Raw genomic sequence first — 15,461 nt, 5'->3', positions numbered from 1 at the left:
TCGCGTTGCTTTCGTCGCTTTGCGAGGAAAGGGCTGACAGCGAGATGACCTGTGCTCTGAACGGTGTTGAGAGCACCTTGGGGACATAGCCGTGTCTTGGTCTGAGAATGACTCTGGAGTCATTAGGCCCAAACTCGAGACAGTCAGCGCTTACAGATAGCGCATGTAAATCCCCCACTCGCTTGACTGAGGCCAGAGCCAGTAGAAAAGCGGTTTTGAACGAAAGAAGCTTCATATCGACAGACTGAAGCGGTTCAAAAGGGGGGCCCTTTAAGGCCTCTAGGACCGTAGACAGGTCCCAGGAAGGGATTGAAGGGGGTCGGGGAGGGTTCATCCGACTAGCTCCGTTAAGGAAACGAATGACCAGTTCGTTTTTTCCCAGTGATAGGCTGGCCACCGGAGCATGAGAAGCTGCAATGGCTGCCACATACACTTTGAGCATAGACGGGGATCTGCCCGCATCTAAACGCTCCTGTAGGAAGGAGAGTATCTCCGTCACGTCACATAAGTGAGGGTCTAGGTTCCATGTCCTGCACCAGGTGGAGAACACTGACCATTTCTGCGCGTAAAGGCGCCTGGTTGAGGGCGCTCTGGCTTCCGTAATGGTCTTTAACACTCCCTCAGGGAGGTTCCCGGGTACCCGTTGAGGGGCCATACATGAAGGGCCCAAAGTTCGGGGTGGGGATGCCAGAGCGCGCCCTTCAGCTGCGTGAGGAGATCTTTCCGCAGCGGTATTGGCCATGGGGCTGTACTGGACAGCTGCATCAGCTCAGAGAACCAAGGTTGGGTCGTCCAGAGTGGGGCTACTAGCAGCATAGCACATCAATCGAGGGCCAGCGCGTCCCTGCTCTTTGAAAAATATATTGGGCAATGAGCGTTGTCTTCTGAGGCGAAGAGGTCGACCTCTTCCCTGCCGAAGATGCTCCACATCAACTGAACCGTTTGTGGGTGAAGAGACCACTCCCCAGGGGGAACATTCGCCCTGGAAAGCATGTCCGGGCCCCGGTTCAGGATGCCAGGTACATGCGCTGCCTTTAGCGAGCGCAGATTGTAATGTGCCCATGTCAGAAGACGAAGGTTTTTGACCTGACACCACCCTGGCGATTTATGTAGGCCACCACTGACATGCTGTCTGATCTGACCAGAACGTGGTGGCCCTTTAAAAATGGGAGGAAAGCTTTCAGGGATAGTTCGACCGCTATCATCTCCAGACAGTTTATGTGTAACAGTCGCTCCGGGCTCGACCAGAGGCCGGAGGCAGACCTGCCCTCGTACAGGGCGCCCCAACCGAGGTTGGATGCATCTGTCGAGACTACTTTCCATTTCGAGACAGCGCCCGTGCTTACGCCTAACTGATACCAGTTGGCTATTTTCCAAGGGGCCAGAGCTGTGATGCAGCCGTGGGTCACCTTGATGCGCGCGCGGCCGGAAATCCAGGCGCGCGCTGGAACACGGTCTCTCAGCCAGCGTTGTAGTGGGCGCATGCGCAGCAGGCCCAGTTTGAGAACCGCAGAGGCTGATGCCATCAGACCTAGCATTTCTTGAAATCGTTTGAGCGGGTAAAGAGACCCGGCTTTGAACGACACGGCTAGATGCTGAATAGTGAGAGCGCGCTGTGACGTCAGACGCGCTGTACACGTCACAGAGTCTATGTCTATCCCCAAAAAGGAAATCCTCTGGCTGGGAGACAGAGCGCTCTTGACAGTGTTGATCGTGAGACCCAGGCATTCTAAATGGCTGAGGATCCAGGATCTGTGTGTCGTCAGTAGTTCCTCGGAATGGGCTAAAACTAGCCAGTCGTCGAGGTAGTTCAATACTCGCACTCCCCGCATTCTCAGGGGTGCGAGAGCGGCATCCATGCACCGTGTAAACGTACGGGGCGCTACGGAGAGGCCGAATGGAAGAACCATGTACTGATAAGTCTGCCCCTCGAAGGCGAATCTCAAGAATGGCCTGTGATGAGGTGCTATTTGAATGTGATAGTAAGCGTCTTTCAGATCCACTGAGAAAAACCAATCCCTCGGGCGAATTTGCGCGAGTATTTGTTTGGTAGTTAACATTTTGAACGATCGCGCCATAAGCGCTTTGTTCAAACGTCTGAGATCTAGGATGGGTCTGAGACCGCCATCCTTTTTTGGTACGAGGAAGTAGCGGCTGTAAAAGCCTGAAACTGGGACAGTTTCTATCGCCCCTTTTGCAAGAAGGTTTATCAGTTCGGCGCGAAGGACGTGTGTCATTTCGCTTTTCACTTTCGTTTCGACCACGGCGCGAAAGCGCGGCGGTCTGCGAGCGAACTGGAGCGAGTAACCTCGTTTTATTATATTCAAAACCCAATTTGATATGCCGGGGATGGCCTGCCATGCAGCGGCTCGTGCCGCTATGGGTTGAATGTGCTTCGGGGCACTGGCCGCCTGTTATGAGGGGACCAGTAGCTCGAGTATGCTGTGCTTGGGACACTGTGGTGACAGCGCTTATTTGTAGGGTTGCGCACTGAGAAGTGGGCACGCGCGCTACATTTAGAGCACCTCCGGCGCGAGCGGGAAGGTGGGCATGAAAGGGGACCCGAGTGTGTTTTTGTGACACTTGGGGGAGTGTGTATACATGTAGGGGTGCGTACTGTGTAGTGGGCACACTGCCTACATAGAAAAAGCTCTTTTTGTGCTTTATTGAGGTCGCCGTGAAAACAGCGTTTGTGTGCAGGCGTGCGTGCATTGTAACAGGCTCGTTTACTGCAGTATAGCCATCTCCAACCGCCTTTAGTGAGGGGATTGGAGGAAGTATGTGAGGTTTCTTGTGTGGTGGTCCGGCCGCAGCGGGACTTAACCACGGTCTTTTCAGCACGAAGGTCAGGAGGGCTTCGGAGGCTCGGGGTTCAGCACAATCCTGGGCCGAGGTCCCCGTCTCTCTGGCGGTTTGCAGCTCGTAGAGCGAGAGCGGTGCTGGGTTTTGGTCGCTGGGCGAGACTGTAAGTCTGGCCGCGATGGCTTCGAGGTCTGAGGGGGCGGCGCATTTCTACGGCGTCCCGCAGCAGAGCTAGAGCGTTTCGGCAGGAAGTGTCTCATTGCTTGTGACGTCTTCTGAGCCTCAGTGAAGCGTTCAGCGAAACCCTTAACCGACTGGCCAAAGAGGCCGGAAGGCGAGATAGGAGAGTCAAGAAAGGCGGATTTGTCGGCGTCTTTCATCTCCGTGAGCGTGAGCCAGAGGTGTCGCTCTAAAACAGCGAGGCTTGCCATGCTTCGGCCGATCGCTTGTGCTGTGGTCTTTGTCGCACGCAGGGCTAGATCAGTAGCGCTGCGGAGATCTTTAAAGTCATAGGTATCTGGGGCAGACTCGTCCAGGTTACGGAGAAGTCTGGCCTGAAAAACCTGCAGCACAGCCATGGTGTGTAGAGCCGAAGCAGCTTGACCAGCGGAGGTGTATGCTCGGCCAGCGAGAGCTGAGGTGGTGCGGCACGGTTTGGATGGATGCACAGGCTTCGACCGCCATCCTGCGGCTGAGGGCGGGCAGAGGTGTGCAGCAATTGCCTCCTTGAGAGGGGGGAGGCTCTCGTAACCATGGTCTCGGGCGCCGTCGACAGAGGAGAGCGCTGACGAGACAGAAGTTTTCAAGCGTGCGGAGAATGGGGCTTTCCACGACTTCGTGAGTTCATCGTGAACTTCCGGGAAGAAGGGGGCGTTTCTTTGCGGAGGGGCTGAAGGGCGCCCCTGCAAGAACTATTCGTCCAGCCTGCTTTTAGCGGGCTCGTCTGGAGGAGACCAGTCGAGCTGAAGGTCGCTGACAGCCCTTGTAAGCACGCGAGTAAGCTCCGCGTCGATATCATCGCGTTGTCCGGTGCAGCTGGGGGCTGTAGAGGGGGGGGGGGTCCGCAATGGAGCCCGACCATTCCTCACTACTGGACGCGGCGAGAGAAAGGCTGTCGTGTCGGTCCTCTTCCGCCTCAGGCGCTCCGAAGGAGAAGGGGGCGCTGGTGAGCAGAGACTGGCGCTGCTCGTCCACGCGGGGAGTGTTCCGGCGTGAGCACGCGTGTAGCAGTGTGCTCAGGCATTCTCTGATCGCGGCGTTTCTTACGCGGCACTTGAGAGAGAAGAGGCGGAGTGGGTGGAGCATCGTGGCTGGTTTGAGCTAATCGAGCCCGCAGGGTCGATATAGCCATGTTGTCGCACTCAGGGCAGCCGCCCTTGGAGAGTGCGTTCTCAGCATGCTCGCGGCCCAGGCAGGAGACACAGAGGATGTGGCGGTCCTCGCTGGGCAGAGGGCCTCGGCAGGAAGCGCAGGCCCGAGGCATTTGAAACAATGCCTCGAATTTTGGAGAAAAAAGTGTGATGCAGCGGCAAACACACTAGCTTTATAAAGGATATAGTCACGCCGGATGGCGCAGCAGGAAGCGAGTGCTGAAGGCGGCGTCGAGATGAAGCACGAGCCGACGTCCTCAGATCTGCGTTGCAGTGCTATCCCGCTGAGAGGCTTTTCGACGGCGTGTAGAGGCTTCTCCGGAGAAGACAGCGAAGTGCAGGTGAGATCGCTGAAGGAGATGAAATCTGATCCCTATGGCGAAGCGGTGGCTTATATAGTTCCAGCCACGCCTATTTTGGCGCGCTCTGACGTCCAATGGGCGCGAAGCGCCCCATTGGTTCGTTCCTCTCCGCCGCCTCACCATAGGTTGCTGCAGTTGCCACAGCACAGACAATAAGCGCGCGAGCCGCTTCGCTTAGGTCTGCTGTGCTGCAGCACTGCGTTTTACATTATTTAAAAATTAAGGATAATTTTTGGCTTCATATTCTCGAGAAAAGGGGACCTTTTCCCATAGCGTAAGCTAGCTTACGCAGTACGAGAGTACTCTCGAAAGGGAACATAATGTTGTGTATTTGGTGTAATGCAATGTTTATACAGTTTCAGGTTAAAATAAACATTTTTCATATAATGTAAATTATTGTTGTTCCTGAATGCCCCGCCTTTCTGGAACAAGTCGATTTTTACAAAGTTCATCGTTCTAAATAAGTGAGGTGTACTCTGATTGGCCTGCTATTCAGTATGTTGTGTTTGGACAAATGCTTCAAGAATGTGACGGAAATGTTACGCCCCTTACCAAACTGTGATACCGTCTCACAGCACGAAGACACAAAACCGATAAAACCCATTACAAATGAGGCATTTGTGTCATCTAGTGGAGACATCATTACTGATTATAATGACTTAAGACTGTTTTTTTATGCATTGGGTAAACATAAAACCATGACTGCATTTGTGATCAGAGAAACAACAAACGCTACTCTACACTGCTCAAAACTCACATTGGAATCATCAGTGGCAAATTCTTTAAATATAAAAAAAACCATACAGGCTGCGAGTCAGAAGCACCAGACTGTCCTTGCAAAGTTGGAACTGACCCACTTTAAGAAACAACCTTTGTGCCACAGACGCACTGTAGGCTATTAGTTCAGGAAACAGTCCTCATCCACCATAAAATGCGCACCACACATCTGAACAGTGTTGTAAATCCAACTTAACCACTGATTTCTAGTTGTGTCTTCTTTTGGAAGGCCATACAAAGGAGTTTTGCTTTTGCAACGAAACAGCATCTTCACAGCATGGCATCGGCGTCAACAGCGAGAATAAATGTTACGTCGTCTTTAATTGCATGAACATTTGGGTGTTGTTATGCAAATGTTCCCAAATCATGATGTAGACCTGGGGGCGTATTTAAATGAGCCGTTGTAGGAGGGCGTGGACAAGTCTTTTATAAAGGATCTCTCTTTGGGTTTGAGACTTTAGTCTTTGCAACCTTACAGATCTTCTTTATCCACCAAGAGCTTGTAACACTCCAAAGAGAAAGGAAAAATTTAAATCGAATCACATGACCCCTTTAAGTCTTAGAACTCTTTATTGAAGAACTTTTATCAAGTTACTTTTTAAAAACTGCTATTGAAATTCAATAGCAAAAATCCTTCCAGAACCAAGGCCACTGAAAAAGTGGGCAGGCTCTCTTGCGCACTCTTCTCACAAATCAGCTAGACGAATATAACACTTATTTTTGTGAAGCTTCCACTGTCATGTTTCAGCCTGCTGCTTGTCTGAGTCACACAGAGTGTGCTGCAAGGCTGTTTTCACACTCAATTGGACTGCTTGGTCCAAACCTAAGAGCAATTCCACCCCCTCACCCAGCTAGTCTTTTCAGATTGTTCTTTTGGATCTGAATCGCAGAGCCAACCAAACACAAAGAACTCTAGTTAATGAGTGGCTTCGTATGTTGCTGGGCATCTTTAAACTATCTGTCTGTAAACACGGAGACAGTTCAGAGCAGATGAAAGACGTTTGCTGTCTGAACACTGTGAACACAGAGAGCACTGGTGTGAAAAGAAGAGAGATGAGGAGAGGTGGTGACAGGAGCTGCGATGATGAAGGGATGTTAGTCTAAGAGAGAAGAGGTAAAGAGAGGGGTTATACAGCATTTAACTCTGACAGATCTGCCGATGTGTGTATATTGTACATGTGCAAGCATGTCTGATGTTCAACCTCTCCTGTTGACATGCATTCCAGTGCATTATCACATATACACACGCACATACATTCACTCATCTACCAACATGGGAACTTAAGATGACTTCTATAGCGTTATATTGTTTTTAAATTAAGATAATTCCAAATACTGCAAACCGAACGTTGTTACTAGCCATAATGTATTATGCAAATATTATATTACATTACATATTATATATGCACACGCATTCAAATATTAGAAAGATTTCCATTTCAAATAAATGGTGTTCTTTTTAACTTTAAAGAATCCTGAAAAAAAAGACTGATTTCAGAAGGATCATTTAGTACTAAAGACAGGAGTAGCCACTGCTGAAAATTTAGCTTTGCCGTCATAGTAATAAATTGTATTATAAAATAAACAAACAAACAGAAAACAGCTCTTGTAAAATGTAATAATATTGTACAATATCACTGTTTTTGACTGTATTTATGATTAAACAAATGCAGCATGGGTGAGACTTTCAAAAACCCCAAAATGTTTGAAAATATACACATTGTCAAATGATGGGAATAGTTGAGTTCATAGCATCAGCATGCACCACTGAGTGCTGGTTAAGTGTTGGCTGCAGTACAAGTGCATTATTGTGATATCCATGTCTAAAAACCCCCAGAATAAATCACACCTTTCGCTGAGCATTAAATAAAAGTAGGAGTTTCACACACTTATCTAATTATTTATTTTTACACTTGACCTCTATCACTAGCCTCCAGAGGGAAAGCCATCAATGTCACACTGTCATTTTTACATAACCTACTTTCCCTACCACACACACTAGGCACAGGCTCTGGGCTGCGGTTGTGGTCGTGTTTGTCCTTTGGGTTACTTTGCCACTGGGACTGGAACAAATCCACCCATGAAATGGCAAAGGTCATTCAAATCCATCGGAGCTCTAAAAGCACGTTTGATTCACTCGAGCTTTAGCTCTCCTGAGCTTCAGCTTATGACCAGACCCTCTGATGACATCCAAGAATCCGGTCACTACAGGCAAGCGTGCATTATGACCTGATTATGCATTAAAATACACAAAAAGGCATTAATATAGTGATTAAGAATGTGCAATTTTAACTTTTGACACTTTATAGCAAATGAGACAGTCAATGCTTGTATTAAAGCTTTTTAAGAACATGCTCGGGTCATATGTCACCCCAATTAAAGGTCCCGTTCATAGTGATCCCATGTTTTAAACTTTAGTTAGTGTGTAATGTTGTTGTTAGAATATAAATAATATCTGTAAAATTCTAAAGCTCAAAGTTCAATGTCAAGCGAGATATTTTATTTAACAGAATTCGCCTACAAAAAACGACCCGTTTGGACTACATCCCTCCAGTTCCTGCAGTAATGACGTCACTAAAACAGTTTTTTTAAATAACCTCCGCCCACATGAATACACCAAAAAGGGGTCGTGGCCTTGTTGCGCTCCGACGGAGAAGAGGAAGAGCTGTGTACGAAACGCTGTTATTTTCATCTCCGAGTCCAATCATCTTTGTTTGGGCTTCCCAGGGATGCTGTACTTGGAGATTAATGGTTACAATTTATGTTTAACTCGGTTCCTGAAAATTATAATCCACATGTAAAACTATGTGCAGCACATTTTGCTGAGGACAGCTTCCTCAATCTCAATCAGTTTAATGCCAGATTCGCACAAAGATTATTCTGGAGAAGGCATTGTTTATGAACCACAACCGGTAAGTGTATTTTATTATTTAAGTTGGTGCGTTTAACAGTTTCTGTAACTTATTACACAAAGGGCAACGCTGTTTATCTTTGTTAACTACAACCCGAATTCCGGAAAAGTTGGGACGTTTTTTAAATTTTAATAAAATGAAAACTAAAGGAATTTCAAATCACATGAGCCAACATTTTATTCACAATAGAACATAGATAACGTAGCAAATGTTTAAACTGAGAAATTTTACACTTTTATCCACTTAATTAGCTCATTTAAAATTTAATGCCTGCTACAGGTCTCAAAAAAGTTGGCACGGGGGCAACAAATGGCTAAAAAAGCAAGCAGTTTTGAAAAGATTCAGCTGGGAGAACATCTAGTGATTAATTAAGTTAATTGATATCAGGTCTGTAACATGATTAGCTATAAAAGCTTTGTCTTAGAGAAGCAGAGTCTCTGAGAAGTAAAGATGGGCAGAGGCTCTCCAATCTGTGAAAGACTGCGTAAAAAAATTGTGGAAAACTTTAAAAACAATGTTCCTCAACGTCAAATTGCAAAGGCTTTGCAAATCTCATCATCTACAGTGCATAACATCATCAAAAGATTCAGAGAAACTGGAGAAATCTCTGTGCGTAAGGGACAAGGTCGGAGACCTTTATTGGATGCCCGTGGTCTTCGGGCTCTCAGACGACACTGCATCACTCATCGGCATGATTGTGTCAATGACATTACTAAATGGGCCCAGGAATACTTTCAGAAACCACTGTCGGTAAACACAATCCGCCGTGCCATCAGCAGATGCCAACTAAAGCTCTATCATGCAAAAAGGAAGCCATATGTGAACATGGTCCAGAAGCGCCGTCGTGTCCTGTGGGCCAAGGCTCATTTAAAATGGACTATTTCAAAGTGGAATAGTGTTTTATGGTCAGACGAGTCCAAATTTGACATTCTTGTTGGAAATCACGGACGCCGTGTCCTCCGGGCTAAAGAGGAGGGAGACCTTCCAGCATGTTATCAGCGTTCAGTTCAAAAGCCAGCATCTCTGATGGTATGGGGGTGCATAAGTGCATACGGTATGGGCAGCTTGCATGTTTTGGAAGGCTCTGTGAATGCTGAAAGGTATATAAAGGTTTTAGAGCAACATATGCTTCCCTCCAAACAATGTCTATTTCAGGGAAGGCCTTGTTTATTTCAGCAGGACAATGCAAAACCACATACTGCAGCTATAACAACAGCATGGCTTCGTCGTAGAAGAGTCCGGGTGCTAACCTGGCCTGCCTGCAGTCCAGATCTTTCACCTATAGAGAACATTTGGCGCATCATTAAACGAAAAATACGTCAAAGACGACCACGAACTCTTCAAAAGTGAAAGTGAAAGTGAAGTGACATTCAGCCAAGTATGGTGACCCATACTCAGAATTTGTGCTCTGCATTTAACCCATCCGAAATGCACACACACAGAGCAGTGAACACACACACACACTGTGAACACACACCCAGAGCAGTGGGCAGCCATTTTTATGCTGCGGCGCCCGGGGAGCAGTTGGGGGTTCGATGCCTTGCTCAAGGGCACCTAAGTCATGGTATTGAAGGTGGAGAGAGAACTGTACATGCACTCCCCCCACCCACAATTCCTGCCGGCCCGGGACTCGAACTCACAACCTTTCGATTGGGAGTCCGACTCTCTAACCATTAGGCCATGACTTCCCAGATTTCCAGCAGCTGGAAATCTATATAAGGCAAGAATGGGACCAAATTCCAACAGCAAAACTCCAGCAACTCATAGCCTCAATGCCCAGACGTCTTCAAACTGTTTTGAAAAGAAAAGGAGATGCTACACCATGGTAAACATGCCCCGTCCCAACTATTTTGAGACCTGTAGCAGAAATCAAAATTGAAATGAGCTCATTTTGTGCATTAAATTGTAAACTTTCTCAGTTTAAACATTTGCTATGTTATCTATGTTCTATTGTGAATAAAATATTGGCTCATGTGATTTGAAAGTCTTTTAGTTTTCATTTTATTAAAATTTAAAAAACGTCCCAACTTTTCCGGAATTCGGGTTGTAGATGTTAGGGCTGTGCAAAAAAAAAAAAATCTAATGCGATTTTCATGTGCATCTCGTCAGTAAAAACGCTGCTGTGATTATACGTACATCTCCAGCACATGCTCCTGCCCACTTGCTTTGCACTCGCGTTTTGTCACGCGTTTCCGTTTTTATGACCGTGAAAACAGCGGTATACAGAATTGTGTGAAAAGGATTTTTTTTTTTTTTTTACACGCGAAACATGAACACATGTTATATTGCACACTGTAAACACAATCAAAGCTTCAAAAAGCGTGAAAAACGGGACCTTAAAAAAAAAATACATTTGAATGACATTTAAGCACATTTTCCCATTCAACTGAATTCTTTTTATATTAAATCTCTCTCTAGAGACTTTAAAAAGTACATAAATATATTGCATTACGGCCATTTTACTGTACAACAAATACTGTAAAAAATATGGTATTAAAATAAAGAGAGTGTTTGGAATAATTGGGTGAGTTGTTATGAAGATAATACGTACATAGATTTATTTCATATACTTAGATTTAAAATACATTTTATTCATGTTTTAAATGTAATAAATAAGCAATGTTTTTTTCCTTTTCTTTTTTTGTTGTTGACAAAATGCAGGCTACATTGAACGTGCATTTCTCACATGACCATGTCTGGTGCATTTGCACTAACAAAGAGCCAATGGCTCTGACTAATAATGCCTTTTTAATGCACACTAGCTAAGTAAGGATATGAATCACTTGTTCACATTTATTAAATACTAGTAAAGGCACATAATTCACTGCCGCAGGGCTCTAACGCAGTAGTAAAGTACAGGTCTAATGCAGTGGCTCAGCTTTATTATGCACACCAGCAGGAATCTGATGAACCTTTCCAAGCCAATCACAGGGTTCAGTGATGTACTGCATGTACTGTAAGGGTAGTGCGATGCTTTGGGGCAGACCATGACCTTGACAGCATCTGTTCAGAGAACATGGCTCCACTGTTCTGAGCTCCATTATCTCAAGCAGCATTTTAACACTACATGTCCCTCATTCTGAGGTGAAGAGTAAATTCTCTCCATCCTGCTGTTCCCTATGTACACCTCAAGCCCTCCCCTCACGGTCTTCTCTTCCTCTCTTTTTCCTCTCTGGCCTCAGGCTCTTGTATCTGAGAAGTCACGGCACTAAGGTCACACCCACAGTGACACTACATATCTCAGATCACACTCACACACACACACACACACACACAGACACACACACACAACTCAGATGTGAGACACCTACATGTATACACACACACACAAGAGTCAGGAAGCAGGTACACCTGCAGGTTATGGCATTTTCTGTATGAACATCCTGAGTAAAGTCTTCTTTAAGCCATACAAACTAATGAAGACATCTGAATTGTGGAGTGACATTTCCCTTGGATTGACTACATGTCCAGTACACCGCCAAGCTGGGTTGAGATTAACAGCAGGAGTAATTGTGCGTTTAGACAATGATTAACTTTTACAAGAGCTCAAACGGGCACAAGAAAAAAAAGAAAGACGACTACAACTAATACATGGCTACCTCACAGAAGAAACTTTCAGGAAATACACAAGATCACATTTGACTGTCTCTCCTCATGTTCAGGTAATCTGAAATCACTTTGAGGTGACGAAGGTTGTTCTTTGTGGCCGAACATCTCACGTTCAAGAGCAACTGAAATCAGTCAGAAAGAGCTGTCTTGATTACCTGACCTCCCGCTTTTTTCTCTTATCTCTTTTCCATCTGTCTTCCTCCATCATCATCATCTCTATACGTTTTTGTCAGAGTCCTGCTGATAGAGGGGTTCAGGGGTCTTTCTCAGCTAATGGCCCTCAGAGAGTTCTGTGCCCACGCCTTGCCTTAAGTTTTACATTTATGCATTTTGCGGACTCATTTATCCAAACCAACTTAGCGGTTTAGTAATTGCTATACAATCTAGTCTACTTTGCAGCTCATACTGGCCAGAAACCACACCTATAGACAGAAAGGTTCTGTCTGACTGCCAAAAACCTATAGTAAGTTAGGACTTTAAAGTTTCATTTAATTTATTTTAAAACATTATAAATTCTATAATCGTGTTTTTAGTTTTCTTTACACCACAACAATTCCTTTCAATTTAATGGTATTAAATTACCATTACATCCACGTCTGTATGGAGCCTATATATTTATTAGAAGCATCTGAAAAGAAAACTATGTATGTGTTTTTCAAAAGCAGCTTTCTGTATCGAAGATTTCAGATTGCCTTCAATACAGAAAGATTACAGCTATACTTCAACCACAGATGAAGAGAGAGGGAGAAAGGGGAAAAACACTCTCCGCTTTCTCATCATTATCTAAATGCAGAGCTCTCTGGGTCGCTAATGTCACCCACAGACAGAGAAGCTGCTGGAGAACGCAGCGGGGAACTATTGAATTTAAACTACCGAGAAGCTTTCTCTGACCTCCCAGCAGCTCGCCCAAACAATATTTGTTTGAGATACAACTATTCAAATATCTGGAATCTGAAGTAAAAAAAAAAAAAAAAAAAATCTAAATACTGAGTAAATCGCCTTTAAAGTTGTTCAAAATGAAGTTCTTAGCAATGCATATTACTAATCAAAAATTAAGTTTTAATATATTTACAGTAGGAAATTTACAAAGTCTCTTCATGGAACATGATCCTTACTTAATATACTAAAAAAAAAAAAATAAAAAAAACTTTTGACCCATACAAATGTATTTTTGGCTCTTGCTAGAAATATACCCCAGCAACTAAAGACACACATATGATAACTTTAGGAGAAAAAGACCAATTTTTTTATTTGATTCCACGAGTCAAGAACTTAAAGGCAGGGTAGGTAAAAAAAATGTATAAAAAACTTTTTTTCCAAATTTGTTTAAACTTTATTTATATATCAATACATAATTAAAATGTAAGTACTCTGAAAAAGAAAGTATAAAATTCGAGTGACTGTAGACCTCTCACGACTGTTTTAAAGACAGCTCATTATTTCCATTCACTCCACCCCCTCCCTTCTGGGCTCCTTCCAAAGTCTCTACTATGGCTCGCTAAGTAATGTTATGTTAGTTATATTACGCAGCTACGTGTGCTAATGACACATGCTTCATGAAAAAAATATGTATGATCAAAATACAAAAAGAAAGATTTACCTGTCCAGCAGAAATAAAGCCATCAAGGAGTCACTTTTCAGCCCCTTGAGTTCCCTCAGTTCTCGCCATCGCTGGAAAGCCACGCCGATATAAACTCGCGTTTTATTTCTTTGTTTATCCAAAGACTTTTTGTTCATTGCCTTTTCTTGTACTGTTACGGTCTTCCTTTTTTGCCTGGTTTGCCTTCACTAACTGCATAGGCTGGTACTGTGAAATTTGCTTGCTGTTTCTCTGCCATTGTTTTGGTATTCCTAGGATCCGTGCCTGTTGAATTCCTCAAATCAAACGTGCACGCGCAAGTGGGCAGGTCATGTGTGGCAAAAGGGTGGTTGCCATGGTTGCGAGAGAGTGACAGTCGCCTAAGCCAATCCTATGTTTCGTCCCGAAATGGAAATAATGAGCTGTGTTTAATACAGAATAAACGGTCTAGAGTCACTCGATTTTTATACTCTTTTTTTATCGGAGTACTTACATTTTAATTATGCATTGATATATATAGAAAGTTTAAACAAATTTGGAAGAAAGTTGTTTATACATGTATTACCTACCCTGCCTTTAAGATTGGATCAGTCCAATTTATAAATTAATTTAATGTGAAGTAAATAACCGAAACGCTCATAAATCCAACAGACATCACTAGTTCTCTCATGAATGTGCCAAGGACAGCTTTGGCAGATATACTGCCTTTTCAGTCACTGAAAAAGCTCCTGTCTCCATTCATTGTAACTGCAAGGAAAGTTAAAGACCAGCACAGTCTTCAAAAAACCTCGTTTCTCATGGAAGAGAATACAGGTTTAAAATGATTAGAGTGTGAGTAAATGATGAAGAGCTCTCTTTAGAGCTCTCTTTAAATCGCTTTTTTTTTTATTTATTTTTTATATATAATCAAATAAATGCAGCATTGGTGAGCAAAAAAAATCATCATACTCCCCCCAAAACTTTAAACAGTAGTGTGTAAAGCTATATAGAGAGATATAAATACAGCTTTTTTTTTTTTCTTTTCTTAGTTTTTTTATTGAAAAATCTCACTAAATCTAACTAGATTTGTGTTTTTATTTATGAAGAATATTCCTTTTATGAATTTTCCTTTGAATTCTATGAATTTTGGTAAAACCATTGCTTTAAATTCTTTCAAATGAAGTCTGAACATCCTGCATTTAGTGGTGAAGAAAAACTGTGTTTGGATGTTTAGATTTGATTACCGGAAAACAAGAGAAAAATACTGATTAAGGAAACAACTTTTCATGCTGGAAATATGCGCACATGCATTTCATTTGAGACTCTAGAGTAATCAGAGGGTTCAAACCCTCTATTAAGACACAAATGAGCTTGCATTGTCTCTTACCGTCCTCTTCCTTGTGTGCGTTTTGCGGGCTGTGCATCCTATCTGCTCTGGAGGGGTGGCTCAGGTCAGACAGTGTGGAGTGACGTTCAGCTGATATCCATGTGGGGTCACTCATATCAAACTCCTCACTACTCACTGAACAGTCATCCTGTGGAGAGAGAGCCAGAGAGATGTCAGTCCGACAGCTGAGGCAGGATTGCTCATATCGACGCCACGTCTGAGTGTGTGTGCGCAAAACTAGAATAGATGTGAAAGTCAGATTGGGCTGTGATGTTGGCAGGCAAGCAAACAGGCCCATGAGGAGGGCTATCAGAGAGAGCAGTCACCCCCTGCTGAGTGACAGCATCACTCATACACACACACACCACCAAAAACTACGACTGGGCTCCGAAGCACAGTGCAGAAGTGTTAAAAAGAGTACAGTACACTACTTCAGTATATCTACTCTACTAAAGACATAAACATGGCCAAAAACATGATTTATTACTGAAAAATTCACATGCTGACTGCCCTTAAACCTGATTCAATTAAGGCATTAAGGTTTTGCTTTTGTGACTACTATGAAAAATCAATCAATAAACATGAATCATTTTGTAATTACAGAAATATGTATCGGTTAATATTTGATTCACGTGTGAATAAATGGTATGCATTGCTGTATATAAGGTTACATAAATACATATT

The 15,461-nt window shown here is 44.0% G+C and overlaps 1 protein-coding gene across 3 annotated transcripts in view; it reads right to left on the bottom strand.

Moving 5' to 3' along the window:
• Positions 1-15,461, bottom strand: part of LOC132129421 (nucleolar protein 4-like) — a 97,328-nt gene that overhangs the window by 42,536 nt on the left and 39,331 nt on the right. For all 3 annotated transcript variants that reach the window (XM_059541007.1, XM_059541008.1, XM_059541009.1), the window contains exon 5: positions 14,778-14,925. In XM_059541007.1, the coding sequence (XP_059396990.1) occupies positions 14,778-14,925 (148 nt within the window). The remainder of the gene's footprint in view (positions 1-14,777; positions 14,926-15,461) is intronic.

This window comes from Carassius carassius, chromosome 46 (genome assembly GCF_963082965.1).
Source record: "Carassius carassius chromosome 46, fCarCar2.1, whole genome shotgun sequence".
In the NCBI taxonomy this organism is placed as follows: domain Eukaryota; kingdom Metazoa; phylum Chordata; class Actinopteri; order Cypriniformes; family Cyprinidae; genus Carassius; species Carassius carassius.
Note: the sequence above shows the minus strand (reverse complement) of the source record. Positions and strands in the feature narration are given on the sequence as shown.